Source organism: Thermothielavioides terrestris, chromosome 6 (genome assembly GCF_000226115.1).
Source record: "Thermothielavioides terrestris NRRL 8126 chromosome 6, complete sequence".
Lineage (NCBI taxonomy): Eukaryota > Fungi > Ascomycota > Sordariomycetes > Sordariales > Chaetomiaceae > Thermothielavioides > Thermothielavioides terrestris.
The window spans coordinates 2,240,990-2,265,801 of record NC_016462.1 but is presented as its reverse complement, the minus strand read 5'-3'; the positions used below and the strand labels follow the sequence as shown (position 1 = coordinate 2,265,801).

General features: G+C 57.3%; 7 protein-coding genes across 7 annotated transcripts; 2 read left to right on the top strand and 5 right to left on the bottom strand.

Annotated features, from left to right (window-relative positions):
* Positions 1-2,777: 2,777 nt before the first annotated feature.
* On the bottom strand, positions 2,778-4,447 carry THITE_2124217 (uncharacterized protein). Its single transcript, XM_003657898.1, has 2 exons — positions 3,696-4,447; positions 2,778-3,642 (listed from the first exon to the last, which is right to left on the bottom strand). Exons 1-2 carry the CDS (start codon positions 4,416-4,418, stop codon positions 2,926-2,928), a joined length of 1,440 nt encoding a protein of 479 aa, XP_003657946.1. The 5' UTR covers positions 4,419-4,447; the 3' UTR covers positions 2,778-2,925.
* A 3,188-nt stretch (positions 4,448-7,635) lies between these two features.
* Positions 7,636-8,250, bottom strand: THITE_2021175 (uncharacterized protein; the record flags this gene model as incomplete). The annotated part of the gene is made up of 3 exons (XM_003657897.1): positions 7,636-7,790; positions 7,933-8,141; positions 8,201-8,250. Coding segments are annotated over 3 exons (414 nt in total), but the record flags the coding sequence as incomplete, so codon positions are not given.
* Positions 8,251-11,261: 3,011 nt separating this feature from the next.
* On the bottom strand, positions 11,262-12,005 carry THITE_109486 (histone H4-like protein). Its single transcript, XM_003657896.1, has 3 exons — positions 11,932-12,005; positions 11,732-11,869; positions 11,262-11,657 (listed from the first exon to the last, which is right to left on the bottom strand). The coding sequence occupies exons 1-3, from the start codon at positions 11,939-11,941 to the stop codon at positions 11,494-11,496; spliced, it is 312 nt and encodes a 103-aa protein (XP_003657944.1). The 5' UTR covers positions 11,942-12,005; the 3' UTR covers positions 11,262-11,493.
* A 1,459-nt stretch (positions 12,006-13,464) lies between these two features.
* THITE_109485 (histone H3-like protein) lies at positions 13,465-14,428 on the top strand. The gene is made up of 3 exons (XM_003657895.1): positions 13,465-13,847; positions 13,956-14,108; positions 14,182-14,428. The coding sequence occupies exons 1-3, from the start codon at positions 13,635-13,637 to the stop codon at positions 14,224-14,226; spliced, it is 411 nt and encodes a 136-aa protein (XP_003657943.1). The 5' UTR covers positions 13,465-13,634; the 3' UTR covers positions 14,227-14,428.
* A 51-nt stretch (positions 14,429-14,479) lies between these two features.
* Positions 14,480-16,255, bottom strand: THITE_2124204 (uncharacterized protein). The gene is made up of 5 exons (XM_003657894.1): positions 15,811-16,255; positions 15,671-15,739; positions 15,587-15,617; positions 15,169-15,450; positions 14,480-14,997 (listed from the first exon to the last, which is right to left on the bottom strand). The coding sequence occupies exons 1-5, from the start codon at positions 15,883-15,885 to the stop codon at positions 14,717-14,719; spliced, it is 738 nt and encodes a 245-aa protein (XP_003657942.1). The 5' UTR covers positions 15,886-16,255; the 3' UTR covers positions 14,480-14,716.
* A 115-nt stretch (positions 16,256-16,370) lies between these two features.
* THITE_2124200 (uncharacterized protein) lies at positions 16,371-22,427 on the bottom strand. Its single transcript, XM_003657893.1, has 7 exons — positions 22,075-22,427; positions 21,009-22,017; positions 20,490-20,947; positions 20,402-20,424; positions 17,076-20,334; positions 16,927-17,000; positions 16,371-16,843 (listed from the first exon to the last, which is right to left on the bottom strand). The coding sequence occupies exons 1-7, from the start codon at positions 22,254-22,256 to the stop codon at positions 16,680-16,682; spliced, it is 5,169 nt and encodes a 1,722-aa protein (XP_003657941.1). The 5' UTR covers positions 22,257-22,427; the 3' UTR covers positions 16,371-16,679.
* A 130-nt stretch (positions 22,428-22,557) lies between these two features.
* Positions 22,558-24,720, top strand: THITE_2124195 (uncharacterized protein). The gene has a single exon (XM_003657892.1). It carries the CDS (start codon positions 22,871-22,873, stop codon positions 24,350-24,352), a length of 1,482 nt encoding a protein of 493 aa, XP_003657940.1. The 5' UTR covers positions 22,558-22,870; the 3' UTR covers positions 24,353-24,720.
* The last annotated feature ends 92 nt before the right edge of the window (positions 24,721-24,812 follow it).

Below are 24,812 nucleotides of genomic sequence, written 5' to 3'. Positions count from 1 at the left end.
GGTCCCAGTAAGAGAAAAAGGGGTGAGTCAACGCGCACCAACCGCGATGCAGCGCGTAGCCAAGAGACCACACAGAAACGGGGGGACCAAACGACCGGGAGGATGGGGAAGCAGTGGGAACGACAGGTGCAGACACCGCAAGTCGGGAGGAGTCACATAATCAGAGCAGTCCCTGATGAGACGGGGTCCATGAGAAAAAAAAGTTCGATCGCCGGTGGAGCCCCCGTTTCCCGTTGTCCGTTCGCCGAGGCGAAGTGTCGAATCTGGACCAGCAGAATAATAACGCCGACAACAAGCGCGGCCATAAAGATAGCGATGATAAAACCAAATGACAGATGATGAGAAAGGCCAGCGGGCGAGCGAATGAGGTGCCCTTGCGGCACCATCAGGGGCAACCGCCAGGCATGCGGCTAGCAGAGGCCCTTCGGTGATTCCAGGGGAACTCGATAACATTGAAGAGTAAGGCAGAAGAACCCTGTTCGTTCGTCAAGGCTTTCTCCGGCGTCCATCGTACACCTCCGCCAGTGTTTTACTCATCTACAACGCTACACCTCCGCCAATGAAAACCCTGGCGGAGGTGCAGTGTTGTAGATGAGTCTTGGTGGTGGATAAGGGTTGCGGTGGGCAGCGAGAGGCCGAGTCGGTGGATATGGATGGATCTTGAGTTTCAACTGTGGATGAGGCGAGCGGGGCGCAAAGCATCAGCTCGCTCGCCGCCATCCTTGAACCAGACGAACCCGTCCGAACTCTCTCTGCTGTTGAGTGCGCACCCAACCGCCGAGGGGCGAAACTCGAGAGGCTTTCGCGACGTCGCCATCCATCCCGCTTCCAGAGGTTACACGGTAGTGTAGTCTTCGACTTACCACACCACCGACCGAACCACGCCACGCGAACCAATCCGGGCCAGATCTGTCGCCCGAGGCGCATCCACCCGAAAAAGCCAGCTTAAACCCGGACCGGGCCCGCCGGCCGGAGCCGAGTATAACCTCGCCCGAGCTCCACTTCCAGATCAAAATGTTGACGAAAACTGCTGGAACCCACTGCTCGGTGACAGAGCCACCTGCAGGCCGTCATTCGGACAAACTACCCATCAGATCAGACGCACCTCGACAGCCAACCCCACCGACAAGCCCCAGCATGCCCTAACAGCACCGCAACAAAAAAGAGCAAAATTGTTGATGGACTGAGGGAGGGTTTAATTACCAAAACCTACCTGTGCGAAATAGTTATGTCCCAAAAATATCAAGAAACAGCTCCTCGTGACGAAGTGTTTCCGCCGTAAGAAAGAGAGTGGCGTTGTACTTTTTAGGAAAGTCGCCGTGAGACAGAAGAGAAAAATCCCGACCAGGCCCTGCCAATCAGACCGATTGCCGAAGAATAACCAGCCCAACCAGGCCAAGACCAGCGAAGAAAAAAATGAGAGAGCAAGGGAAAAAGACAAAAAACCGACCCCATTGAATCGACTACGCAGCTTTCATTAGAACGACTACCCTCCAAAAAGGCCCGTGCGCTCACACTAAAATGTTGCGGCGAGAGGCACAACACTCCCTCGCTGAGCGGTCGCCACAGGAATCGCTGCAAATCGACGATGTTGCGAGCATTATTGGGGAGGCCAGCAAATGCAGGCTTGACTGAAAATGCTGCATTGGTTGAAAAACCTTAAAAACGCGAGTGTTATGCTGAACAAGCTTGAATACCGTCTGCCTTGACCGCCGACTACCTTACGCGAAGCGCCTGTCGACGAGACAGTGTACCCACTTTGTGTTTGCTGATCACATGATCTTACTCTTATCGATAAGAGACTCGTACAGTTGGCGCCTTTGGCGTAGACTTTTGGTGTGGTGGGTAGTCGTTCTAATGAAACTGCGTAGTCGATTTAAAGGGGTCGACAAAAAACAACTCACTCATGCAACGACACTAAAACCCAACAGCCGGACCCACCTTCCATCAGCGTCACACCCGCTCAATGCAACCTCGCTCTCATGAGTGGGAGAGTGGGATGGCTTGCTCGGCGACCAAGAGCCGCGAGAGCCGCAAAGCGCACCCAACCCAGCCCCCAAGAACCTTCAACATAAAGGAAGCCACAGAGGTTTGTACACCTAGAAGAAGCAGAGAAGCCGCGTAGCAGCCGTTGCCTTACAAACGAGGAGTCTCAATTCGTGCAAGACTGGTTCTGAAGAGAGATGCGATGGACGATGGGTAACGGGAATGGCAGGTGAGTGGATAGGAGGAGTGGTGAGTCAGTTATGCCCGCTCCAAAAGCCGAAATCGAGCAAGGAGTTTTTTTTCTCACCCGGCCAAATTGGACAGAAAAACAATAAAGTGTTCGTATGACAAACCAGATGAAAAGAATACGAGATAAAGGCCAGTGGGAACGGCCGCTGCCAAATCATACGTTACGTACCAGTAAACACCTACTATCCCGTGTAGCCTCGCGCATCGTATGGCAATCCGGGCAGCCTCGGCACAATGTCCTTTCCAGTGCCTTACTGTGTACTGTGGTATGGTGAGCGTGAATAGCCTTGTAGGTACCTATATATGTACGAAGTACCTTATAAATGAACATCACGTCTGTGCCCCGAGGAACGCTGATGGGAACGGCGAATGCACTCTCCTTAGTGTGCGTCATTGTGGTAAGATACACAGCACAGAAACACACTCACACCACTGACGAAACAGGCGTCAGATGGCCATAACCACAAAGCAAGAGACAATTCTGCGCATGCCAAAACAAACGTAATACTAACACAACAATACCCCTTTTTGTGGCTTCCACAACACCCTGCGAGCCTACTTGCACAAACCCAGGGGCCAGAACACCCAAAGTGGGGAGATGGATGTCCTCAACAGCTAAGCTCCATGACGCCAGGCCACCTCTTTCTGTCTATGCCAACACATTCTCCACGGAATGCATGCCACTTTTTTTCAAGGAATCGCTTGCACCTCCACATGGTCTCCTTGATCCGAGTGCTGGCGGGACTGGCGGCCACTAGAGTCGCTTGACTCCAGCGCAGACTTCTCGTCCCACTTGCTGCTAGTGATGGGATTGACGTGGAGCAGATACATTGTGTCAATCTCTTCCAGGCTCCGGTCCTTGCTCTCAATCAGAAAGAAGAACACCACCAGAACAAGCGCAGCGCAGCAGCCCGCAAACACCAGGCCGTAGAGATAGTTGATGGCATCCGTGATGAAGCGCGTGAAGAAACTCATCAAGAAGTTCCACAGCCAGTTGCTCGCCGTTGCAATCGCCATGGCCGGAGCGCGGTACTTGGCGGGGTAAAGCTCGGCAACGACGGCCCAGACAAGCGGGCCCCATGTCGTCGCGAAAGCGACGATGAACAGGCACGAGAAGACGATCAGGACGTTACCCGCCTGGGGCGTCGCCGCGGGGTTGGTCTGATCAAGCTTGAAGTGCCCGACGAAGGAGTAGACCAGGAAGCAGACCATCATCCATGCGGCGCCCGCCATGAGCGCGTTCCTGCGGCCGCACTTCTTCACAACGTAGAGGCCACCGAATGTGCAGAAGACGTTGACGGATCCAAGAATTATCTGGGTCACGTAGCTGTCGCTAAGACCCGTGGCCCGGAAGATGGTGGTGCCGTAGTAGAAGAAGAAGTTCGCTCCCGTAAGCTGTTGTCCGGCCTGGGTACCAGTTAGCAACAACAGCTGGTCTCGGCAGCTTCGGCGTGGCTCACCTGCAGGGTAATACCCAGCAATGTCCGGTACAGCATGCGCGGGCCCGTGAAGATCTCGAAAAAGCTGGTGCTGGCGCCAGCTCTTTCTTCCTCGAGCTTGGCACGGATTTCATCGATCTGCTGGTTGACAGAAGCGGCGTTGGTATTAAGGCCAGCCAGGCGCGCGATGGTGCGGCGGGCCTCGTCCTCGCGGCCCTTGCGGTACGCGTAGCGAGGCGACTCTGGAAGCACCAGGATGCCGGCGCCGAGAATCAGGGACCAGAGGAACGACAGGCCGTTAGGAATGCGCCACGATGCCGAGCTGGATATGTTGTGAGTGCCATAGTTGACCATCTCGGAGGTCCAGATGCCGAGCGTGATGAAAAGCTGGTAGGTAGAAACGAGTACCCCCCTGAGGATGGCGGGGCTCGACTCAGACTGGTACATGGGAACAACTACAGAAAGCGAGCCAATCCCAAGGCCGGTGACCAGGCGGCCGACAGCGAATTGAGCCCAGGAGGTCTCGGAGGAGATCTCAATAATGTTGCCCACGCAGCAGAAGAGCGCCGATACCGAGATGGCCATGCGGCGACCCAGGGTGTCGGCAATGTTGCCGGCGATCAGGGAACCGAACAGGCAGCCGGCAGGGAGGAGGCCGACAATGGCGCCCTGGCGAGGAGCACTGAAGTCATACGAGTTGGTGGCTGGATTGTACTCTCCAAAGCGGCGGCCATAGTCAGCCATATCGAAGAAGCCCGAAATCTGACCGCTTGAATCGGTGTCAGCTTCCAGACGCCAGAGAGGCAGCAATGCCGGCAGGGGAGCATAACAGCGTACCTGACATAGCCGAACATGAAGCCACCAATACTGGCAACCGCGCCGAGAAGGACGGCCATGGCCGTAATCTTCTGCTCGGCGGCGAGGGCGGCCGCCGACAGGCCATGGTATGTCTCCTCCGCCGCCGGGGTGCCATGGGCGGCAGACCCTTTCTGGACGCGCTGGGAGAATGCCATCTTCTCGTTCGGTGGGCGGGGCGCAGTGTAGTCAACAAACCAAAGGTGGTTTCCTGCTTCCTAAGACGAAGAAGTGACAAGACAAGAATGGATGCTTGGGAGCAGCTGTGTCGTTATATTCAAGTCGGAGATGGCAGGCGGGTGGAGGAGGCCGGAAACCCCATGCCTGCTCCACGCTCGACAATATCGGGATTTTGGTCAGCTGGACATGCGGGCTCTGGAAAGCTGGAAGGCGCGAGAGACGAGGGGCTCGAGGGGCCCCATGGAGTCGAGGGGAGGGAAAGAGCAGTTGGCAGTCCACCGTGCAGTAAATCGGGCCTGCCAAAAAGTAGAGCCTCTGGACCTCACGTTATGATCACCCTCTCAGCAGCTGCTCCAGCACGACCACAGCACCAGCTGAACAGCTCCCTGACGAATGCGTATAATTGCGGCGTTGCCAGTTCTAGTCGCTCCATTGGCCCGCGTATCACGGCAGTTGTAGCTCGCCACCGGCAGAACCCGTAGGGCGCGGATCCGCAAGGGGAATTCTGTGTCGTCATCGTACTTGCTGGTGGAGTGACGTTATTCGGCCCGTTCCCACCGGAACTCGCGGCGCCTCTTTGAGGCTCCGCCGATTGCGGGTCCTCCGAAGGAGGACCCGACAAACACCGACAAATGTTCGTTTCGATGCCGGCGCTGTTGAAACCTCGAGACACGCTCCTCCGAGCCAGACAACCGCCAGATACTTGGGTCAACAATTGCCCCTGGGGAACGAGTCGATGCATCTGGGGCCCCTCTCCTGATTTTCTCCCCGCTTCCCCGGGTCGTTTTGATGCATGTTCCTGCAACAAACTCAGTTGTCGTCCGATGCGGACCGTGGCACAACGATGTCAGGTCGAAGCTCTGTTCCACTGCGTATGTGTACCGGCAGCTTGTCGCGAAAATGAGCTCGGCGCGAGCCTTCCTCAGCGGCTTCATTTCCATCGTAGTTAATGCAGCCAGTACAGCGAGCCCTGGAGATGGTCATTGGCGAGACGGCGGCCCTGCTATCCAAGGCGCAGGTCAACCCTCCAGACCAGAACGGCACTCGAAAGCAGCCAAAGACCCCATCCAATAGCACAACAATAGATTGTTTTTCCGTCTCCAAGATTATGAATTCGTGCTTGAAACTGTCGATCAGGTGAGCAGAAACGTGAAGCTCCATTGGGTTCTTCGAATCTTTTTGGCTGGTCAAACATGGAGCGACGCGTGAGATTGTGAACCAGTCACGCTATTTACGGTTTCTGGGCCCGACTACGCTCCAGGCCGACAGGCTTCATCCATCACAGACATGTTCTGGCATACGAGACAGCCCTGTGACAAGACAACGCTGTGGATACGCAGCGGGTCGCGATTGCCTAAACTGTTGGGCCGTCACCTGCGAGCTCGGCATCGGCTGCCGAGAGCCTCCACCGGTCTCGACTTGGTCAACCAGGAGATTTGCTGCCCAACCTTATGGAGAGGGAAGACGCATCCAACAACAGTGAATGCGTCGTGGAAACTTCAAGCCAGTCAGAGCAGATAGGAAGGAAGGATTCGGGAAGGGGACCCGGCCATTCAACAGCGGAAAGCGGGAGGAATGCGCGGCGTGCCTGACAACTGCAAGCAAAAGAGCGATAAGGACGGCAGATTCAGGAGTGCCTTGCCCAAAAAGGAAGACCTGACAGGGTGTCAGCCAATCAAAATTCGGCATAACCTTGCGACGGGCCCAGGGCAAAGACGCGACGACACCGCGCTCCCTCGCGTGTCTCGTCTAATCAGCACCGGCTTCTTGGATGCATTTAAGCTCTCGCAACTTCCCTGGGGCTCTTTCTTTCTTTCTTTCTCTTTGCTCTTGTTTTTGGTTCTCTTTTTCCCCCTTTTTCTCTTAGTGTTTTTATTCTCCTTTCTCTTTCTTTCTTTCTTTACCCATAGGATGGGAAGCAGGTTCCTTCCTGTTGGAGTGAGAAGGCCTGCCAAGTGGCAGCCGCGACTCGTCGACTGCCTTTTTTTCCCCTCCGTACATAATTCTGTTCCTCTGCCACCTTCCCGGCTGGCCGCCCTGGCCACGACGGGAGACGAGCAGCTCTCAATCGTCATGGCTTGGGGCGATTACCTTGTCGTGACCGTTCCCAAACAACTCCAGTCCAGCTTTTTGTGTTCGACGACAGCGTCGGACGAATTCTCGACTCGCACGCGGCCACCCAGGGGAAAGTCACCAGCATCTCACTCATCAAACTAGGCCGTTCCAAAGACCCTGCTCTGAACCCCCTGACGGATTACTTCTCAGTCGGCTACGTATTGTCGAAGGCCGCGTGGCCCGCGGTCGCTACCAAGATCCAGCCGTCTCTCGACGCTATCGCCGCAACCTTCATCTCCACCTCAAGCACAGAAGTTCCGAGTCGTACCCAGCGTTCAATCTGCCGTCGGAGCAAATGAATCGGGCTCAGAGACAGTGTCAAGAGCTCAACTTCAACGCCCCAATGTGCAGGACCGCAGTGGGACCGGGAGATGACATCTGTCCCACAACGCACATCGCCAAAACCGTTGATGAAAAGTCTCTGCTGGGAGGACTGGGGGCGGGGCGAATGGGCTATCGGTACGGCGGCAGTACCGCGAGTTTGGGCTCGATTGTGCCATGAGCAGCTAGGTCAGCCTGACAGGTCCTCCGTGGTCTCGGAACACAATGGTGTGGCGTAACAGAGTTCACACTTCGGAATGCTGTCCGTGCTGGTTCACAGCCAGCCGTCATCGTGTTTCACTCGCCGCTTCGGCACTGGTTCTCGAGATACATGTTCACCGACGATTGTGATTGAGCCCTCTCGCGCTAACCCCCGATTGACATCCGTCCAGCTGGCTCTCACCACTCGTCCGCCCTGGGCAAAACCAAGCCCACGCTGGGGAAAACGGAGAAGAGTCATCCTCCCCTAGGCCGCCGCAGTCGGTGCGGTGGTGGGGGTCGCGCTGGGCGGGCAATTGGAGTCGGTGATGGTCGCGATGCCCCAGCCGGTCGTGCACTGGTAGCAGGGCGACCTCGTCGGGCAGATGGTGACAGTCGTTGGGCTGACCGCCGCACGCGAACATCCGCAGGGCAGCACGACATAGTCTGCACAGATCCCATGGCGCGTCAGCTCGGCTTCGTGACTACAGGGTTCTTCAAAGTCGCAGGCAGGGATGCTGGGTCCTTAAGGAGTCGTGGGGTGGGTGCCCCCCGGGTAGGATCAGGGGGGGGGATCGGGTTCACTGACCATCTGCGATGCAGAAGGGGCTGGTCGCGCAAGGTATGGCGCAGCCGCTTGTGGCGTACCATGTAGCCGTCGGTCGGTAGGTGCAAGACGCGGGCAGCGTTTCGGGGCCCGCGTGTGTGGATGTCGATGTTGAAGTCGATGTCGAAGGTGTTGCGGTTGGGGTGCTCGAGGATGGCGCGGGGCAGGCTGGTGAACCCATGCCTGGGTGGCTGTTCTATTCCGTCAGCTGCCGTCGAGAGGCCGAATAGCAGGCGCGCAGTGTACTGACATGAAGGCGGCAATGGCCGCGAGGACCAACGACGAGTATCCAAGGGCCATGGTCACCTCTTTCGTTCTTCTTCGGGGGACGTACAGAGCTCTGTCCCGTGCGGAATGAGGTTGGAGTTGAGATGTCAACACTTCCCAGGGGAATGCCGCGCCATTTTCAACTCGAACACTTCTGCGGGGGTTGTTTGCTTGCAGTTCAGCTCGGTTGCGCTGTCGCATTCATCAGGTGTTCTGCGTTAGTGGTACTCCAATCATGTCACCATGGAGCCATAACTTCCGCTCGGCTAAGTGAGAAAAGGTGGCCAAGACCTGCGGCCACGACGGTCTTGGCTTCGTATTCAGCGGTGGCTTGGAGACGATAGTCTTGGGATTGTCATAGCAACGAATCGCAGTTGTAGCTTCGTTTTCTTGGTCCTTGTATGGTGTGCCAGCGCAGAATCAACGACACTCGAATAGGCCATCTGACGAGAGGCACGCACTCGAGACAGTCGATTGAGGGTAGCAGCGCGAGCTTGGCATTCAAGCCGGTATAATGGTACTCGTCCAATATGACCCCTCGGCCCGTGTTAGGGATGTCCGGTCTGATGCGTAGAAAGAAGGGAGGGTAATCGGCTTCGGACAAGGCTGAGTTCATCTGAATAACCGCCTGTCTGCGTGACCAGCACAAGTCGTAGTTCGACCCTCGGACAAGACGCAGTTGACAAGGCCCCTTCCGTGCGTCTTGTTCCCAATTTTTATTTTCCTAGAACAAAGGCCCCCCTCGGTGGCCATACCGCCGGTAGTAGTAGCAGTAGTAGTACTCCGGAGGACTTAAGCCAGCCTGCTGCCTAATACTTCCCTCGAGCTCGTCAACAATCCGACACCCGAAATGCTGCCCTTGCGCCCGGCCAAATGGGTCGTGACAGCAAAATCTCTCAACCACTTGTGGGCGAAAGTCAAGCCTAGCGCCGTTAACAATGCCTGGTGCCCGAGGACCTGTCATGACGGGTACGCTTCGGGTCAAGGCAGGAATATAGCCGCAGGTAACGCTCTCATGTTCACGTATTGCCATTGCATTCAAAGGTAACTAGGTAGGCACTTGGGCGCGCTTTTACGGTGACCGGGGGAGTGCACGTCGGTGCCCGCCCGGTAACCTACCGCAGCAGAGGTTGCAGTAGGCGCAGTATTATAGGCGAAGTCCATTGTTGTGGAAGTAATCAAAAACTCGACGGCTGGGTGGGATTCCCTGAAGATAGGCAAACACACAGGGGTGGTGTGCCACGCATAAACGCCAACTATCACGAAGATGGCGAGGATCGTTGTCTTGGGAGCAAGGCCTCTGATTGTTCTCGACACGCTGGCACGCCTCGGAACCTGAGTTGGTGATGCCACCCAGGTTGATTACTGGATCTCGTTACTGGCTGCAAAGCCGTTTGGGAAGACGAGTGATCGCACATGCTGTGCATGAGATACTGGCTGCAGATCTAGAAATGCGCTCATGTGTGGCTATCCTTCAATGTTCGTCGCGTACGAGACTCCGGGTGGAATTAGCTAGTCATAGCACCTGGCAGTATAGGGCATAATACAAAATCACATTCCATGCTCAAACCATGTGCTATCTCCGCCGAGGACTTAATCAACCTTAAAGTTGCCGCACGGTACTGGCGCTTCAATCCCTTTTGGACGCGGCGGAATCATGTTGGTGACCCATACCACACTGGACAAAAGGAGGCTGAACCACCAAGATGGACGGTAACCCTGCTACCCGCCGACAACGACATTCGCTAGTAATGGCCTACTTGAATGTTTAAGATGGTCTCGGCATGTACTCAGAGCGGCCCGGTTGTGGAGAGCCTGGCAGATTTCCTGAATGGCGTAGGCTTCCCTAATTGAATAATCATTGAGCCGGTAAATGCTTTCAGACACAATGTCTTGCCACTGCGGGTTGTGCTAGCTATTGAATTTGGATACTCGTCATCCTCCTCGACGATTTTTAAGAGCCGCAGCTGAAAAGGGGGAAAGAGAGAGGACGTGAGGGCGAGGACCAGAAATGTGACTTCCCCACCCACGAATGCTGTCACCGGGTTCAAGGGGTTGTCCTGGACAGTTATTAATACGACTGAATGATGCCATAATTATGGAAATGTGGGAGTCTATCGGACAACCGACGAGGTGCGATTCAAGAGGCATATGGTATGTTTAGCCGCCATCCAAACTTCAAGGTTCCTTGAATCATGGTCCAGCCTGCATTCAGGACTGATTCACGCGGACAAGGCGTGTTGTCATGCCAGTCAACACAGGCCAACTAATACTCGCTTAGGGCAGATGCCACGGCGACACCTGTCTTACATCAGATTACACTGTGCTGGGTGATTGTGCCCAAGGGCAACACTCGGGTTGAGCAGGCACCGCCAATCTCCCGCGGAGATTGATGGGTCTGAACAGCGCGAGACAACACACGGTGCATGCGGTCCAAACCGGTCCAGTACTGATCAAGCAGGGTTGCTGAGCGATTCCGAGATACAACAACAACTGGAAACCGAAGCTGTAGGATTGACTCGATCAGGTGCCACACGCAAATGAGCATCTCGAGATCGAAATCCGCAGAACACAGGGCTTGAGCGAGTTAGCGAACCCCTGGGCACCTGACCCGAAGAGCCATACGGCATAAGAGTTACAACGGGGCTTGGAAATAGCACAGCTTAATCGCGAACGTTATGCTAGCAAGAACTAGAGAGGCTATTGATGCTCCACTCAGTAACTGCAGCTGCTTCTGGCCAGCTGATACAGCTTCCTCGAACTCTGCTGGATGCCTCGCAATCCGGGGTTGCGGGGCGGTGTCCGTGACTCGGGCTCGGAGAGCGAAGGGTAGGGCAACACCGCACATGTGGCGAGGGCATGAGTCACACGGAAAATCAGCCGGCCTCAAGAGCAGATGCTGGGGCGCGTCAGTGGACCAAGGGCCGTTAAGCCCATCACTTGCACTCCCCGACGTGCCGAGACCGCTCCACACGCGACCTACCCACGTAAACAACACGTTCCAACACGTCGAGGCACAGCAGACACGTGACAAGGCAAAAATTGATCAAGAAGCTCCCTCCGAAGAGGGGTCATCGATTATGCTCTGGTATGTCCACCCGTGTACACCCCTTTGTTGACCGCCAATATGGTACAGAACCCAACCAGGAAAAAAAAAGCAAGACCCATTTGCCCGTGAGAAAGTCATCGCAGCCCAACCATAACCGATGGATGAAAAAGTGCAAAAAGCGCGCCGAAAAGTGTCATCATGAAGCGTGACGTCGTGCCGACGGGCGTTTAGCCGCCGAAGCCGTAGAGGGTGCGGCCTTGCCGCTTGAGGGCGTAGACGACGTCGAGCGACGTGACCGTCTTGCGCTTGGCGTGCTCGGTGTAGGTGACGGCGTCACGGATGACACCCTCGAGGAAGGACTTGAGGACACCGCGGGTCTCCTCGTAGATCACTGTAGGAAGGGCGCGTCAGAGAATGCATCGCGTGGGGAACACGTGGGGGAGGGAGAAGGATGAGAAGACATACTGGCAGAGATACGCTTGACACCGCCACGGCGAGCCAGACGGCGGATGGCGGGCTTGGTGATGCCCTGGATGTTGTCGCGAAGAATCTTGCGGTGGCGCTTGGCGCCGCCCTTGCCGAGGCCCTTGCCGCCCTTGCCACCTGCAGGGAGTAGTCAGTATCGCATGCGACGACACCATGGATGAATAAATGATGCGACTTACGTCCAGTCATGTTGTCGGTTGTTGTGTAAATGTGGTGGGGTGAGGCTGAAGATGCAGTTGGGTGTGGGTTTGTGTGAGAGGATTGGGGGAAGGTTTCCAGGAACGCGGGGAAAGAGGGCGGGCTTTAATAAACGTGGCAGAGTGATCTCTGATTTGCTTGGCTTTCTGTTTCCCGACCGGGCTGATTTGGGAACACGGTCAGCTTGAGGGCGCAGGGGTGCCGATTGGAGCAGGCATCCGCCGTCGGGAGGCCCCACCTTCAAAACAACTTGGAATCGACGACAGCCCGTTGCCGATTTTTGACTGGCCCGGACCGAAAATACATGTTTAACTCCATCCATCTCGGCATCTGCCGCTAGAACTGTTTGGGATGTTCTGGCTTGAAGTACCACTCTCCACATTTGTTGTGTTCATGTCGGTACCTCTGTGACCTGCCCCACCCTCCGCAAGACACACGCCTGCGGCCTTCGGTCCGTCTCCCACACCCGACTTTTGTCGTTGCCAGTGCTTTCCATCTCCGTACCCTGAGGTATGCCGCTCATGGGTAGTGTAGTGTAGGCACATCCCGGGCCCGGGAAATGCCCCGTTGGTACCACGGTAAATAACTTTACGCCATCCATCCATGGATGTGGATCTCAGCCTTGGGAGTCGCATGTCTCTCCTCCGCCCAGCTCGCCCTGCCCTACCAGGCAATGCGGGGATAGGGAGTTCCGATATCAAATGAGCCTTTGGCTCTCTGAGCCGTGATGTCTTTCTTGCCTCACTTGGCACAGGGTCATCAATACCCTCCACGGGGAACGGGATGCCTTTGTGTCTGGGGCACCTGCGCCTGCGCCTGCGCCAGTGCCATCGCATGATAGTTTCAGAGAAACATCCATCGAATAGCTGCAAGAACAACAGCGAGTGCATCACTGAAGCCCATCGTAACTGAATCATTTCAACTCTCCGATGCCCTGCCAAAGAGCTTTGCAATCTCTCGATTGACATCGACGCCACCGTGCCCTGGTATCAAGCTGCGTGCGGTTGTAACCCCATACACTCAAAGGTCCGCCAGACTGCTTACAGTGCAACTGTTCTGCCAAGGCCTGTAGACGCTAAATACAACATTCAGGCGCATTTCAAGCCAGCGCCCTTCCTCCGTTGCGTCACCAGACTACACGAGCAGTTGGAACTGGTGCGGTGCGGCGATATCCATCTTTCAGAGTCGACAGTTTCAGATCTTGAATCAAAGTACGTACCCCGCCTTTGGTTGGCTGCCTGATCAAATGCAGCGAAGGCGGCTGCGGCCCCACATTGCCCGCAGCTGGCCCTTGCGTCTGCTGCATCCGGATTTTGAGCCAATAGCAAGCCGAGTTATTTAACAACCAGCAATGCAGTGCCAAATCCCCCCCAAAACACGCTTGGTTTTGCGTGCAAAAGCTGACTCCATTTCCCGCTCCAAATAGACCCCGGTTCTGGCAACAAAAAAAAGCGGCAAGCGCAAGTTCTGATCTAAAAACCCGCCCACTAATCAGCCGCCCAAGGTGGCCGCCTGCGCCCGCCTACTTAAACCTCGCACCCCCCACCAAATTCTTTTCCCTTTCAACTCACTCCCACAACTCCACCTTCAGCCATCAGCCACATCGCGGTTTACCACGATTTCCATCAACTCCATTTAAATTCCATCAACACATTATCATCACACAGTCAGACAAACAGTCGCAATGGCTCGCACCAAGCAGACTGCTCGCAAGTCCACCGGTGGCAAGGCTCCGCGCAAGCAGCTCGCCTCCAAGGCTGCCCGCAAGTCGGCCCCGTCGACCGGCGGTGTCAAGAAGCCCCACCGCTACAAGCCCGGTACCGTCGCTCTTCGTGAGATTCGTCGCTACCAGAAGTCGACTGAGCTGCTCATCCGCAAGCTCCCCTTCCAGCGCCTGGTAAGTTTTAATTTTATCGCGCTTGTCAATCGGTCGGTCGGTCGCGTTGCTGCGACCGGCGACTTCTGACCCCTCACCGCCACGACACTAACGCGTCATGCAATACAGGTCCGTGAGATCGCTCAGGACTTCAAGTCCGACCTCCGCTTCCAGAGCTCTGCCATCGGCGCGCTCCAGGAGTCGGTCGAGTCCTACCTCGTCTCCCTCTTCGAGGACACCAACCTGTGCGCCATCCACGCCAAGCGCGTCACCATCCAGTCCGTAAGTTGCCACCGACGCGCCCTGCTCTGAGTCATGCTCGACGCGATGAACAGTACACTAACAACCACTGCAGAAGGACATCCAGCTTGCCCGCCGCCTCCGTGGTGAGCGCAACTAAGCATGTTTTCGGTCATTGGTAGCTTGGGGGGTTTGGGCGGTCATGACTTTTCTTATTGGGATGCTCTCTGAATGAAGGGTTCATTCACGGTACACGGGACATCGGCGTTTTTTGCGATGGGTTTTTTTCTCTCTCCCGGGGTTGTACATTACGATAGCGGCTGGGGAAAGCTGCTAATATTGACGCTGATTTCATGATCACGAGCGATTGCATTGACATTCAGGCTGCCTGCCACCTGCTCTGTGTGTGTTTTCCTGCCCCGGCTTAGCTGTGACGCGCCTCGACGCGAGGACCAAAACATAAGCTCGCCGACCTGACCGGCCTGACGCCACACCCCTGTTCTCCACCCGGCGCCATGCACTCAAGGATTGACATGACGGAACTAGGGGAGATATCCTGCGTATCGACTGGTTGGATGACCGGGCTGAAGGACGAAGTACTCAACCCAGGCGTGAATGAAGCTCGCATGCATTGTATGTACATCTAGGTATCAAAGCAGAGCCTTCCATCCTTCACTCCCGCTCCGTTCTCCATCACGATTCCCGTTCCCATCCCCGTCGCCTTGTCCTCGACGCTTGCCCACCAGCGGGTCCAGTCCCAGGAACTGCACCACCTGGCCCAGGTGGTCGACGCCCCAGAAGCCTTCGGTCTTGTCGCCCTGCGCCGTCGTGCACTCCAGCCAGGGCAGGCCGAAGGCGCCCGAGTCGAAGGCGCGGTCGGTGTTGGCCGCGAGCGCTTGTTTGGTCTGCGGGGTGGTCGATTCTTGGAGGACTGTTGTTCGGTTTGGTTTCAAGCTTGTTAGCGTTGGTTGCTTCTAATCTGGGAAGGGAGGTACGTAGGTAGGTACGGTGGGTGCAGGTTGGAAAAAGGAGGAGAGGGGGGGGGGGGGGGGGAAGAAGCAGACAGAGAAAGGAAAGAAAAAAAAAAAAGGGTGGACGCAACTCCTCTCGGCCTCGGCCTCGCCAAACAGCCCGGCCAGCGTGGCGCGCAGCACCTCGGGCTTGTGCGTCGCGGCCCCGTGCGCCCAGTGCTGCGCGAAGAAGGTGTCGAGCGCCCGCGTCAGGCGCGGCTGGCCCGGCTCCGGGTCGGAGGCGGCGACGACGCAGAGCGCGCGCATGATGGGCAGCGTTGGGGCGGGGAAGTCGGGCGGCAGCGCCGTCGTCATCGGGATCCCGAAGTGCCGCGCCCAGCGGAGGCGCTCGATGCTCATCCATTTATCTTTGTCTGTGCAGGTGGGCGCGCGGTTGGGTTAGTGACGGTTGCTTGGTGGAAGAAGGGGGGGTAGAGAGAGGAGAGTGGTGTGGTTGAGATGGAGAGAGAGAGGTAGCTAGCGTAGGGGACAGATAGACAGAAGACTTACTCTTGATCTTGATGGGCGCGATATTCCCACACTGCAAACGCACTTAGATACCCAAACTCCCTTCCCGACGAAGCGACGACTCACCTTCTGCATCAGCCCGCCGAGAAAGATGGGCACATATGTGATATCGCAGGCCTTGAACACATCCTCGTTCTGCCCCAACGTCAAGCAGTCAGCAGCCATGACCGGACCACCGCAGCACACCTCCTCCCCGGCAAACGCACCCTCAGGATGTAGTACGCCTCGTACGCGAACGGGCTGACCGTGTCGACGTACAGCGTGATCTTGGGGCGGGCCATCCTGGCCGTCGATGCGGTCCTCCAAGCCGTTCTCGGAACAACACGGGACAATGGCAGCATACGCCGCGAGCGATGGCGCGCAGTGCTTAATGTAAACGCAAGACACACCACCAGTCTTTAAGTTGCCACAACGACGTTGACTGGTAGGAGATTTCCAGTCTTTGTTGTTATGTTACGACTCGAAATTTGGAATCTCTCCTCCCAGGCCTCGTTGGGAAACAACAACTCTCTCAAACCAGGCGGGATGGACCGAGGTCGAAATACGGAAATAGTTATACTAGCACACGAAAGCCGGTTCGCACGCCCTGTCGTCGACAGGGATGGGCTCAACACCTCAACAAAAGCCAATCGCCAAATCGTTGACTTCAGCGCCGCCGGTGCTCAACGGGCCCTGTTGTCCTCGGTATCCGCAGAGAGCCGAGGCACCGGACCGAGGGGCAGCTACCCCGCTCTGCAGCAAGCAAGGCATGGACAGAAGCGAGTATGCGGGGTGCATGCATGACGATCAACGCGAGTCCGATGCGATCCCCGGCCTGCTGTGAAACAGGAGAACGCCTGCAGAGCATTCCACATCTTGAGTGAACATCGACGATACCTTATTTTGCCTTGACGGAAAACCCGAATTAAGTATTGCAGTAGTACCTTGTTTAGTACCTTGTTTCACTGGAACCGTCCGCAGCTGTATTCCGTACATGTCTCAATGCTAACACCGCCACAAACGATTTACATGCACACGGTCTACCTTGACAGAGCCGCATCATCTTCCACGCGGCTCCGGCAGAACCCCCCAAACTTTAAAAAGCAACCACCTTGTGCTCGGTCGGCACCCTCGTCAGCACGTCGAACGAGCCGGTGCCGACCGTGCCCAGCTTGCCGACCACCAGCCTGCTGGACGGCGTGGCCAGGGTGTCCCAGTCGCCGTCGAGGACGGCATCCTTGAGGAAGCCAACGGTCGTTTCTGTGTCGAGGAAAAAAAAGCTGTCAGTAAAGTTGCCGAGCAAGATACCAAACAAACAAAGGGCTGTTTGGTGGGGGGCGTACCGTAGCTCATCTTGGTGAAAGGGCTTACGTTGCCCGTCAGGCCGATCCGGTTGAACGGCGTGAAGCCGCCGTTTCTGTAGCACGCGCCCGTCAGCATGGCTAGCTCCTTCGCAAAGCTGTACGTGAAGGAGAAAAAAAATTGCACCCACCTCGTCATGTAGTCGGCAATGAGATTCAGATGGCGCGGGTCGACGGCGATGCCGTGCGAGCTGAAGACGCCCCTGAGCTCGCGCACGATGTTGTTGCGGCACGCCTCAACGCCGTACACCTCGAGCACCTGCGCGATGTCGTTGGTCGAGATGCGGTTGGGGTTGATGTAGTCGCCGTATTGCTGCATGGCCCGCAAGTTGGCGCCCTCGGTGTGCACCAGCATCTCGACTATGCGCTCCTCGCCCGTCACCTCGTCCCTCTTCTTCTTAGGCTCGAACGTGGCGGTGCCGAGCCGGTGGATCTGCTGGATGAGAGACTTCTTAACCGCCTCCTGGACTAGGCTGAGCATGAGGATCTTGGGGATCCCCGCGTCAAACTCGAGCGTGAACTCAACCCACTCGCCGCCCACCTCGTCGCACCGGAAGCGCGCCACGTGCTCGTTCTTGTTCTTCACGCGCGCCTCGCGTGACCGCGCCCGGAACTCGTCCGTCTTGTCGCCGACGCCGACACCGTCTTCGGGCTCGGGGCTGCCGCCGTACGCCTCGTCGACGAAGTTGAGCCGCTCCTCGCCCTCTTCGTCGTCGGCTGTCTCGCGCTGGACCTGTTGCTGAACGGCGTCGTCATCCTCGTCGTTCGGGCCGTACGAGACCGCTTCGCTCCTGTTGGCTCGCTGTTTCGCGCTCGTGGCGTCGTCATCATCGCCGTCGTCGTCGTCATCGTCGTCGTCCCGGTTGCCGGGACCATCTTCCCTTTCGCCCCCGCTCGGCGCCGTCTCCACGACGCCAACCTTGACGCCGATCTCGGGCGTGGCCGCGCTGTGCTCCTTGAATTTCTTCTTGATCTCCTTCCTCGTGAGCGCACACAGCAGCGGGATGAACTTCTTCTCCACCGTGTTGAGGACATCAGCAATGTCAATAGCATACATCTTGATGTACTCCTCGGCCTCGAAGAAGCGCAGCCGGATCTCGAACGACTTGGCCAGGGCATACCCGATGCCGTGGCCGACGCGCTCCCGGACGACCGCCTCCTTGGTGACGTGCGCAAGCGGGAGCACGCTGATGGACTTGGCGAACCGCTCGCCGTCCTGCTCTGAGAGTTCCTCGTTGAGGACGAGAGTCATGGATGGCGTCGAGATCTTGGCGCTGGCCGTCATCAGGATCTCGCGGAGACGCGGGATACCGAGCGTCACGTTCCTGGCCGAGTGTCCCGCCAAGTGGAATGTGTTAAGCGTCATCTGCGTCGACGGCTCTCCGACAGACTGGCCAGCGACAATGCCAACAGCCTCGCCGGGCTCAACTAGCGACCGCAAGTACTTGGCCGCGAAGATCTTCTCGGCCGTCTTGCGGGTGATCAGACCCTTCTGGCTTTCTGGCCCCTTCTTCTCCTTGATCAGTCCGTCCTTATTTGTCTTGACGTACTCCGTCAGCTTGCTGAAGAACTTCTCCGAGGTCGCAAAGGCAAAGGCGGTGGGGTCGAGCTCGGATGCTACCGGGTCAAGAGGATTGCGGCTGTTTCTTGACCGGATGGCGCTCTTCATCCGCTTGATGACCTCGTCCTTGTGCTCAAACAGAGCTTGAGTGCCAGGCTCATGATACCGGATCTGTGGCAATTGCGAGTCGAGGTTGCGCAGGACAAATTCAAAGTCGTTAAGATACTTCTGTTTCGAAATGTCGATGCCGTCCTCTCCGAACAAGAACTGCACGACAGTGCCGTCCGAGTCCCTGACCGAGGAGTCGTATGAGACTCGCAAGCCCTCCATGCCCTTGATCAAGCACCGCTGAAGGTAGCCGGACCGAGATGTCTTGACGGCCGTATCGATCAGACCCTCGCGACCGGCCATGTGATGGAAATAATACTCCTGCGGGCGAATGCCCGTCAAGAAGCGGTTAACAATGTAACCACCCGCCCTCACGTCGGTGTCGAAGGGCTTGAAGCTTGGCAAGGTCTTGCCGCTCACCATGACGGGGACGCGGCGGCCTTCCAGGACCTGCTGGCCGAGGTTGCACGAAATCAGGTTGGCGTTGACGGGAGAACCCTTGGCACCCGAGATGGTCATGGACTGCATGTGGTTCTTGGGAAACTGCTTCTCGAGGCCAGCAGGCAGGCATAGCCTGGTGATCTCGGTGGACAGCTTGGCGCACTCCTGACTAGTGAGCAACTCCAGGCCCTCCTGCTTCTTGTCGTCTCTGAGGACCTCTTCCAGGCGCTCTAGCAGCACGGGATCGTCACTGGTAGGCTTCTGCTCCTCCAGCGAGACATACTTGGCCGCCACCTGGAGACCGATATGCGACGCGGCCTTAATGGTCTCCTTCCGGTCTTTCTCTCCCTGCGGTGTCATGCGAAGATCGTCCATACCGCAGGTGAAGGCAACCATGGCCAGGTAGCGCGTCAGAAGCCGACCCATGCCGCTGAGGAGCTTCCCCGCCACGGACGGGCCGTAGACCTCGTGCACCGCATGGATGAACCCCCCGTCGCTGGGACCCAGCTGCGACTTGTCGAGAATGCCGCAGATGAACTCGCCATCGCGGAACATCACCTCGCCCTCTTCCGACGCCTCGCCCCAGCTTCGGCTCTTGATCTTGGCGGATCCGTTCATCCACAGGTCGCCGCAGTCGGCTGGCCTAATGTTTTTCAGGATCGTCGTGATGACCTGCTTGCCTGTCCAGCGCGGTATCGGCTTGATCACAGCTGGGGGCACGAGCTCGATCCTCTCGCCCGTGATGTGGCCGCTCTCTGGCCGGAGGGCGCTGTAGACGAGTTGGTGGTAGTCGCCCTGGTCAAGGAACACGTCCTTGCTGCAGAGCGCCACGGAGACCGACAAGTGATCCTGAATCAGACCGCGCAGTGGGTTCCCGGCCGTCCCGGAGATGTATTGATGGTCCGTATCGGCCAACTGGAGAGCTTCGGCGCGCGCAATCTCGTTCTGGGGGAAATGCATGTTCATCTCGTCACCGTCGAAGTCGGCATTGTACGTGTTGCAGTTGGCGTAGTGCATGCGGATGGTCTTCTCCCCAGGCAGGACTCGAACTCGGTGGCCCATGATGGAGGGCTTGTGCAATGTTGGTTGCCGGTTCATCAAGACTACATCGCCGTTTGTCAGATGTCGATGCACCTTCTTGTTCCGCAGGCCGCTGAAGTTGTTCCCCGTGGGAGCAAGAAGTTGATTAGCCAGAGCCACGCGGTCCTCCAGGGATTTCGTCCTGAGATTGATGATCTGGCCATTCTCGTTTTCAATGGCCGCCGCACCCGGCCACTTGTCTGGGTCCCGTGGTCAGCATGATCTGGAAGCCAAACTGGTATAAAAGGTGTACCGCTCAAAACCTACCAACGCCGTTGATGACAGCTTGTCTGGTTGGCCCCGGTTAGTACTGGCGAAAAGGGAGCGCAAGGGTTACACTGTTGTAGTCACGTACTGAAGATCCTTGAAGTTGTGGCTGGTCACTGGTTCGGGATACGTGAGTTTCCTGGCGAAAACAGGAGGGACACCGATTTCGTTAGTCTCGATGTTTGGATCCGGCGAGATGACGCTTCTGGCAGCGAAGTTGACCCGCTTGCCCATCATGTTCTTCCGGAACAGGCCCTCCTTCTTCTCCAGCTTCTGTTTGATCCCTTCCTCGTTCCGCTTGCCAGCCGCACCTTGGATCGGATTCTTGTCGCGGTCGACCAGCGAGTTGACAGCGTCTTGCAATTCCGTCCAGGCCTGATAGAGCGAACTCATATCTCTCGTTCTCCTGCCTTCGTCCTCAGCCGTCTCTTTGGTCTGGCTGTTGATCTCTCGCGTGATCTGTGTGACCATCGAAGCACGAGCGATGATCATCTTGTAGAGGCTGTTTTGTTGCGCTTCGGTGACCTCGCCATCACCTTGGCGGCCCTATGTCATACTAAGTTAGCGTTGGACTTTAAGGCATTCCTGGAGGACCAATAAACCGCACCTCTGGACGATAGCGATTTGGGGGGACTAGAAGGGTCCGAATGAAGAACATATCGGCGGTGAGTGGTTTAGAGCTCCTGGGCCGGGGTTTTGAGTTATAGAGCAAGGAAAGCACCTCCTGCTCCTTCTCGAAGAGCAACTCGAGGCGCTTGTGAACCTCCATGGTGTTGAGGAACCGCTGCGCGGGTTTTGCGGACTTGGACTTTTTCGGCTTGGCTTTGGCCGGGGCATCTGCCATGACCACATCCCCGTTCTCGTCGAGCTCCTCTCCCTCGCCTTCGCTGTCGCGCTCCCCTGCCGAGTCCTCGGACGACGAGTCCACGTCGGCGATTCCCTCATCGGGAGTGAGATCGCCGTGCTTCTTGGCCTTCCTACTGATCGCAAGAGCATCGCTGCGCTTCCTCCCGGCCTGCGCCATTGCCGCCTTTTCCTTGTCGCTCAGGTCACGTTCGAAGATCCTGACCGAGCGGTCTTTGCGGTAGACGGGGGAGATGCCGTCGCAGCTTCTGCACCGCTTGTCCTTGACCATCAGGGCGAGGAACTCCTTGATCAAGGCTCGCCTCATCTCGGCAGCACCCTCGTGTTTGCCTTTTCGTATGTCGCCGAGGTTGACATGCAGCCCGTGCTCCTGCAAGACGTGGCGCACATACGCCTCCCGGGCACGGATGGCGCTCTCATGCACGTTGTTTCCCTCCTCCTCTGCCTCGTCATCGCCCGCCGAGGGCACGTCGCTTAACCTCATGCTCTTGAGTTGCTCCCCAAGCTCGCTGGGGGAAAACGCATCGATCATCTGGGCTTCGTGAAGGAGGCCGACTTGCAAGAGCCGAAGCATGCAAGTGTACCGGTGGATTTCGTGGCGCGGCAGACGGAAACGGTGGCAGTAGACACACTGAGCACGGAGGAGACGGTAGGCTTGGTCCATGAAGATGGGGTGGTACACGGGCACTGGGAGTTCGATGTGCCCCGGATGCCCGGGGCACTGTGCCTGGTTCAGATTACATGTTCGGCATCTGCAGAGAGCGCAGTCAGTGTACATGTCCTAGCTCTCTGGATTTACGGTGTCTTACAGAGTGTCGCCCCACGACCCAAGGGCGGGGTCGTAGAGGCCCCCGGGCACCGGGTTCTTGAGGTTGTCAAAGGTCTGGTCGTTCTCAATGCGCTTGACCGAGATGGCGCGGATCTCGTCGGCTGACAGGAACGTGAACTCGACGCTCTCCAGCGCCGACGCCACGGGCTGTGCGATATTCATGCTGGGGAAGCGGGCGGCAGTTCAGCCTAATAATCCTGCATCCCAGCAATCCCGTCAGTTGGCGCAATTGTTGAATTTTGTGGCGGGTTGAGAGGTCGAAACCCGGCCGCAGCGAATGCTTCTCCGCTGGTATCGCGGCCTTCGAACCGGTGATTGGCGGGGAGTTGGAGATGGCAGCTTCAGCGAGAATATTTTTTGGCGGTGACATTAGGCAGAACCCCACATGCCAGGCACAGCGGTGTGGGGCACCTACCCAACTGCTTGGCGCCTCAAGGCTTGGCAGCACTGCAGCTGAGTGATGGCTGCATCAGCAGGCAGGTTCAGGCAGGCCATCAGAACTTGGCAAGTCAAAAGTTAACATTAGGCTCTAACATTAACACAACAACTCGCCATCCAGATCCTGCGATTCAGTCCTGCGACTCACATCGAACCGACCGAATCATTATTGCCGAACCGAGAAACGCACACACATCAGATCGCTCCGGGCTTTCGATTACGTCTCAGGCAAGCAGGACAGCAGATTCCGACTGCACAACGTTGTCGACATTCCTCCGACAGCTGTCCCTTCATTCATCATCGTCTGTCCGTCCGTGGCACCGGCACATGCTCTGACCATGGATCGGGATCGGAACCAGCAGCCTGATGGGCTTGGCCCCCGCCATGACCCGGCGTCGAGGATACAGAAGACCGAGTCGGCTGCCGACCGAATGGCGGCGCTCAAGGCCCGTGTCGCGGCAGCTGTGAGCAGCGCGAAGGCCAAGGGAGGCCTCAACACGCCTCTTCATCCCGCGCTTGCCGACCTCAGCGCCCCGCTCAAACCAGCCGACTCGCTCCGAGCAGCCGTGGGCCAGCGATCAGCCCAAGATGCTGCTAAGGCTGCCAGGGGGAAACCGCCGGGACTTTCGACGACCGCGTCCGGCGGTCCCCGGGAAAATCCATACATTGACACGAGCAACGCGCCTGCTGGTAAGGCCAGAGTCTCCAGGCAGCTGGTCTTCAACCAGAAGGGCAAATACATCCAGCAAGCCAACGCTTTGCGGAGACAAGCCGCATTGGAGGAGATGAAGAAGAGGATCGCGGAACAGGCCCGAAAGGCGGGTCTGGAGGAGGATCGGGACGTCGAGAAAGCGTTTGTGGTTGAGGCGCCGCCAGGCCTGGAGTGGTGGGATGAAGGGTTAATTGACGGGAAAGACTACAGCAACATCCCGCAGTCCATGAAGCTCACAACACCAGATAGCATCGTCACGCTATACATCCAGCATCCTGTCGCGATTGAGCCGCCGCAGGACAAGCTCGCTCCGGAGCCTAAGCCTATGTACCTGACGCCAAAGGAGCAGCAGAAGCTCCGGCGGCAGCGGCGCATGATGGAGCTGAAGGAGAAGCAGGCCAAGATCAGGCTCGGCCTCGAGCCGGCGCCGCCGCCGAAGGTCAAGAAGTCCAACCTGATGCGCGTCCTCGGCGAAGAGGCGGTCAAGGACCCGACGGCCGTCGAAGCGCGCGTCAACCGCGAGATCGCGGCGCGCTTCGAGAAGCACATGCAGGCCAACGAGGAGCGCAAGCTGACCAAGGAGCAACGGCGCGAGAAGCTTGCGGCGAATCAGGCCAAGGACGCGGCCAAGGGCATCCACCTGCTGGTGTTCAAGATCGGCAGCCTCGCCAACGGGCAGCACCGCTACAAGATCAGCATCAACGCAACGCAGCTCGGCCTCAGCGGCGTGTGCATCATGCACCCCAGGTTCAACCTCGTCATCGTCGAGGGCGGCGAGCACAGCATCAACAACTACAAGAAGCTCATGCTGCGCCGCATCGACTGGACCGAGTCCCTGCCCTCGCGCGAGAGGGATGCGGGCCCGGCCGCTGGGACGGGAGGCCAGGGCGCCGCGGTGAAGGAGTGGCTCAAGGCGGAGGACGAAAAGGGGCAGCTGAAGGACCTGTCGGCGAACAAGTGCGTGCTCGTGTTCGAGGGCGAGGTCAAGGCGCCCATGTTTAAGAAATGGGGCAGCAAGGTCTGCGAGACGGACCAGGAAGCGAGAGAGTTCCTTGCCCAGCGGAAGATGGAGAGCTTTTGGACGCAAGCCAAGAACACTCCGCTGTGAGGCAGAGGTCCTGCAATGGACAGCCTCCCGGCGCTGGAGAATCTACTGTACTGTGTATGACTTACAGCCCGGAAGGGGTAGCAGTCGGCGAGTTTGCAGCAACTATTGAATGCAGCTTCTGGTCCTGCCGTCAACCTGTTCGTTCTCTCCTTCCTGAGATGAATATCGGCCTCGCTCTCCAGTTTTTGTAATTTGTCGTCGGGGGCTGATAGACACACCCCGTTCATCCAAGCTTAGGTACGTAGGCCGTAGACGAGATAGATGCAGCCGCTGGCATGCCCGCTTCGCTTTCTTGCGTTAGCCGGCCTCCCTCCTGCCACGGGTCCTACATGTGTATGTACATACATGGCAGATCTTGCGAATTACGAGTAGGCCTACCTCCGGAATACTGCGGAGTGTAGTGTACACTACACTACTGTCGCCTCCCTGGTTGTCGACTGGCGGCAGGATCCCCGCCACC